The 5,520-nt window shown below is 46.3% G+C and overlaps 1 protein-coding gene across 1 annotated transcript; it reads left to right on the forward strand.

The window, feature by feature from the left end:
- The first annotated feature begins 520 nt into the window (after nt 1–520).
- LOC101754108 lies at nt 521–2,491 on the forward strand. The gene is made up of 4 exons (XM_004971245.4): nt 521–725; nt 824–951; nt 1,519–1,623; nt 1,707–2,491. Exons 1-4 carry the CDS (start codon nt 642–644, stop codon nt 2,209–2,211), a joined length of 822 nt encoding a protein of 273 aa, XP_004971302.1. The 5' UTR covers nt 521–641; the 3' UTR covers nt 2,212–2,491.
- Nucleotides 2,492–5,520: the final 3,029 nt, after the last annotated feature.

Genomic DNA, 5,520 nt, shown 5'->3' on the forward strand with positions numbered 1-5,520 from the left:
CGGCCCAGAGCACGACGACTTTGTCAAAGCTTACAAAGTCAACGTTTCACGAACCATCATCTAGCAGACTTGCGAGCCAAGCAGCTTGCGTCGCGCACAGCACGCGCGTGTGTCAGCGTGGGTGCATGTCCAACTCCAGCGCCCGGTCCATCCAGGGCCCCGTTCGCGTGATCACGTCGCGTCGCTTCAACGGGGGAAAAACATTTCCCCCTTCGTCGTCGACGTCAGCGTGTAGATCATCGGCATCACACGGTCCTCCGACCAACAACCCAAAAGCAGGCAAACAAAACCAACACGGAACTCGCGGCAGCCCACCAAAGGAATCCGAGCCGTTGGGCCAGGCCGTCCGTCCGGTCCGTGGGCAGGCGGGATAGGAGGGAGGGCAAACAAGGAAGTTGGGTGGGCGGCACGCGTGGAGCAGCCGAGCCGACGCGACCCAGACCGAGGCTCCCGAGAGGCGGCGAATAAGCGGGCGGCATCTCACGCGAAGATCCGATACGCCCCCCGGCCCCTCTTTTCTCCGAACGCGCTTGTTCGCCCGAGCCCCTCCCCTCCTCACATTCGCTCCGCTCTCGTCCCCTTCTTCCTTCACCGACCCAACCTAACCAGAGGGCCGCGCCCGCACCCCTTTCCCCACCGACATGGCCGCCGCCGCCGCTGCAGCTGCCGCCTTGTCCTCCTCCGAGGGAATCGTCGGCGTGCCAGCAGCCCTCCCCCTCGACAAGGTGGGTCCTCCACCCCTCGGCCCCGGATCTGTCGCGAATCCGCGCCGATCTGTTCGAGCGGTGCACTGATTTGATTTGATTTTTTTTCCCTGTGCTAGGCGGCGGCGGCTTCGGCCTCTGGTAGCGGTGGCGACCGGGTGGTGGATTGCGGGGTGTGCGCGATTTGCCTCGATAAGATCGCGCTCCAGGAGACGGCCCTCGTCAAGGGATGCGACCACGCCTACTGGTCCGTTGCAAAATCCCCCAACCTTCCCCTTTCCCCCAAATTACCCGCACTTCGTTTCACGGTGGAATTGCGATTCCGGTTATTTTTGGTGTTTTCATTGTCTTGGCTGATGATGTCTAGCTCTAGCAATCGAATTGGACTTGGACCCGTCCCTTCTTTACTTCTGTGTGGTGGTTGACCTGTCTATTGGCATGCAATTCACAAGCTGATTCTAATTCAATTATTTGTAAACTTGCACTGATTCTAGCATCTTAGGCCTATAAAATACGCTATTATTGACAATTTGACATAGCAAGTCTTCTGAGTTAAGTGTAATTCTGAATGGATGTTTGGTTCCTTCATGACTATTCTTCCTAGTTGCCATGTGCTTCTGCTTGCTCGTTACCAACTAACCGTATTTTGAATTCAATGGCTGTTTCAACAACCCTTGTGGTTTCTACCACTATATTCGATTATAATGTTGTTACCCACGTACCCTTTATTCTTCTGCTTCCCAGACGATGATTGTTTTGCTAAAGGGTGATTACTAACTATGTTCATAACTCATTTTTTTTTTCTGGCATGCAGCGTAACATGCATTTTGAGGTGGGCATCCTACAAGCAGACCCCTCTATGCCCACAGTGCAAGCACCCATTTGAATTCCTCAGCGTGCACCGTTCTCTTGATGGCTGGTAACCCCTTTGTTCATCTGCAATGTGGGGGCTTAGTTGTTTCAGGTAGACTGTGTTCTTGATGGCTTTCTTCTTTTCTTCAGCCTACATGACTACCTGTTTGAGGAGAGCGTTTGCCTTCTCCTGAGGGCCGCTTGGTTTGAACCTCTGATCGTAGAGCCTCATGAAGAGGCTCTTGAAGAAGACGAGTTTTACCACCAGTACCAATATGATGACGATGAAGATGATCTTGACGAGGAAACTTATTACATGAGCAGGTCCCCAAGCTTTCGTATTGGTAACAGGAGATGGGGTGACAATGGGTACATCCGAGGAGGCAGGAGAGAGGCGAGGCCAGTGAATAATGATGCGGCAGCTGGTCCATCCAGGACCCCAAAGAAGAAGGAAAAGGCAGCATCGACGTCAGGGTCAGGGTCTGGGTCAGTATCCAAGGATGTCGCTGGAAGGCGGGCGAAAAGGGCTCAGAAGCGAGAAGCTGCAGACAAGGCAGCTGCAGAGAAGCACCTGAAGCACCTGCAGAGGTTGGGACTCGCAAAAGCACCTGCACCTGAAGTGCCCGCAGAGGCTGGGCCTCAGGTGAACGAGTGATTCACCAGCAGCCTCTGTACATAATGGTGCTGTTAAAGAAAACTGCAGCCCTTGGGCCACCAAATAATCTTCCTTTGTGAAGAGCTGGAGCGTGGCCTTGAATCATGGCAACCTCGCCTCATTGTACAGTTGTACTAGTTTCTCAACACTCTTTAGATCCAGCACTGAAAATGCACTGCTGTCTGCACCACAGTTGCAGCTATGTGGTTCTATCTCACGCTGTAACTTTTTTACATTCGGTTATATTAGAGGATGCAAATTGCTAGCTGTGCTGATTTTATGAGTGATGTGGGCATTTCGATAGGACGTTGCAAATCTTGTGAAGTGCCTATTCTCCCTGCAACTGTGAACTGTGTATGCGCATGGTAGTGCTTTGTCTGGTGACAGTCAGCGATAAGTGTCTGCTTACCGCAATTACACCACGCTGGTGTTGGTTGCGTATGTTCTGGTGCCGCGTTTAGATACAGAGAACGATCTTTTTTTTTTTTTTTACATTGGCGATGTGTGGTGACTAGTCTTTTTTTTTTAAAAAAAAAGTGGTGACATGAATTAGTCAAACATGAGATAATTTAACTTGGGTCAAAACTAAAAATAGCTATGTTTGGGAAAGGAGACAGCAAGTACTAACCATGAAAATGGGAGAATCCTTTGTTTAGTTATGTATTCCATATGCATTATTATCATATCATACATGAAGAAAAATGTGGTACAAATGTTGAACATCTGGAACAATCCTCGTTATCATACAACATTTATAAGAATTAAGTTCAGGTACAAGAACTCTCATAACTTACCGACAGAACTCAAAATAAAGTAGGATGTTGTATATGGTACAAGTCTACAACATAGTTTATGCGAAGAATAATGTAACTGGTAACGCTGACAATACACACATGCTAGTGAAATCATTCACCTCATCAAGGATTTTTTTTCCATCCGTAATGCTCTTTCCTGTTATTGTTTACTGGCCCATGTATATTGCAGCTAATGCACTGCAGGGTTCTACACGAAAACAGCACTCTTGAAGGACTCCTTTAAGTGTTCAACTTGACGATCACTGAGACCCCTGTGAACTGCTATTGTGAACTGGAATTCCTTAATAGATTGGAGATGATCTATAGTATGGCGAATAAACTTTAAATCTTCTTGGTAAGCACGGAACTGTAACTCAAAATTCTCAAGCTTAGGCATGACACCTTGACTGAAGGACACTGGCATGATCCTACAACTGATAAATAGCTCCTTGAGACAGGGAAGGCTGGATCCCGGAATGATGATACCTTCTGTAGATGGTTCTTTTATGGTGAGTCGAAATCGGACAAGCCTAGGCAGTCCTGCAAATATTTTTAGGTCTTGTGCGCCCACCATTCTGACAGTTAATTCCAGATCAGTGAGATGATTGAGTGATCTAATCCACACTGGCACACTCTGAAAACCATGGTCACCTCTTATTCGCAGACTTTGAAGATGATCAGGTGCTGAAGTTAGCAAGAACTGGATTTGTAGGTATAAACCGATAGAATAACCCAATAAATTTAAATGCAGAAATCGGAGCTTGCACTTGCCGAGTTTGCTGATTATCTTAAGCAAAGTATCCAGACTCCCACCTTTAGATTTTCTTCCTCTCGGGTGTACTCCTACGTAGGACATCTCGAGTTTTCTCAAATTGGTTAACCAAAGTAACTCCTCCACAGCTTCCCTAGACCTCTTACCAGCAACCCTAATGCATAGTAGTTGTAGAGACCTCATGTTTCCAATACCTTTAGGAAGCTCTGCTCCACCAGCAAGCAAATATACCAGCCTCTGCAGCCGAGTAACTTCCACTGGTAGCTCTCGTACGTACGTTTGCGTCAAGTCCAGGGTCTCCAGACATTTTAGTTCACCAATTTGTGCCGGCAGTTCGCTGATCCATGTGCTCTTAAAACTCAAGTATTTCAGCAGGAACAATTGACCAATGTCCTTCAGGTGTCTACTGTTTACGCCGTGACAGCATTCAAAATCCAACATCCTCAGGAATCTGCACAGAGGAACAGAATCAAGGTTGTCAATGTTCCCATTAACTGCCAATGATCGAGCATGAGGCATATTCAAACTTGAACAGTCTAAGCCATCTGTTGCGTTGCCACAGTTCAGAGATAGCCGACGGACATAAGGTCGTTGTGTGGATGTACCACGGCGATTACCTATGAGTGTAACAAAGTTCTCTTCAAATGACTCCATTGAGATTAATTCAAATATCATATCATGAATTCTGCATGCATGAGTTTCACCAAAACAATCAACATCAACTGCCTGGATCATGCTCTGTTCAATTAGTTCACTAAAGTAGTCTTCGGCTACTTCCTGCACGGTCTTACCGGGTTTTTCATCTACAAATCCTTCTGCTATCCATCGACATGTCAACCGATCCCTTTCGATTTTGCAATTCTCAGGAAATGCACTGAGATACAGACGGCAGACCTTGAGATGTTGAGGAAGATCATCATAACCAACCTTTAGAGCTTGCCTCAATCTACGGAGACCATCATTGCTTTCAATCTCAGACCCTAAAGAGTTGTAAGCTTTCTCCCACTTTTTTGCATCTGGCGATGTAGCAGCCAAAAAGCTCGATATGCAGACTATGGCTAGTGGCAAACCAGCACACTTTTTCAGAATTTTCATGGACACTTCTTCCAAAACATGAGGGAGGTTGTCTTCAGAACCGAAAATTCGACCAAAAAACAATGTCCTTGAGTCAAGGTCCTTCAGAGATGCTACTTTATGCACGAAGTGACCAGGATGATACCTTGAGCAGCATGCATTGGCAACAAGCTCATTTCTAGTAGTTGTGATATTGATGCTATCAAAAGTGTTCTCAGGGAGAACACTTGCTAATATTATTCCATGCTGATATTTCCCACAAGTCATCAATGATGATCAGGTACCTAGAATGGCATTCCGACGTAACAGTGATTAGCTAGGCAAGCAAAAGGAAGAAAAATCATACAGATGCATTGCTAGAAGTATAACACATGAAGGATATGATATTGATGTGCAAACAAATCCAACCTATACAAACATGCAAACCCAAAAATCAATTGGAGCATCATAACAGAAATATCAACAAAAAGAATTAGATTATTTTTCCCTAATCCTGCAAATGGGATCTTCAGATCCATGCAATGGCAAGCTTGTAGCAAACTCAGCTCATAGGAACCAACTGGTAGTAGTGAGAAGCTTTTAGTAAAGGACGGGCAGATTTTGCTTCTGACTTTGTCCTATTATTTCACATCCAGTTCTAAGTCACTGTAAGCATACAGGTAAATAATG

This window comes from Setaria italica, chromosome V (assembly GCF_000263155.2).
Source record: "Setaria italica strain Yugu1 chromosome V, Setaria_italica_v2.0, whole genome shotgun sequence".
Classification (NCBI taxonomy): Eukaryota; Viridiplantae; Streptophyta; class Magnoliopsida; order Poales; family Poaceae; genus Setaria; species Setaria italica.

Bases quoted from the DNA above. Each gene is read 5' to 3' on its own strand.
- LOC101754108 (XM_004971245.4), top strand. From the start codon at position 642: ATGGCCGCCGCCGCCGCTGCAGCTGCCGCCTTGTCCTCCTCCGAGGGA. The intron at 726-823 runs GTGGGTCCTCCA...TCCCTGTGCTAG, and splicing joins CAGCCCTCCCCCTCGACAAG to GCGGCGGCGGCTTCGGCCTC. The intron at 1,624-1,706 runs GTAACCCCTTTG...TCTTTTCTTCAG, and splicing joins CACCGTTCTCTTGATGGCTG to CCTACATGACTACCTGTTTG.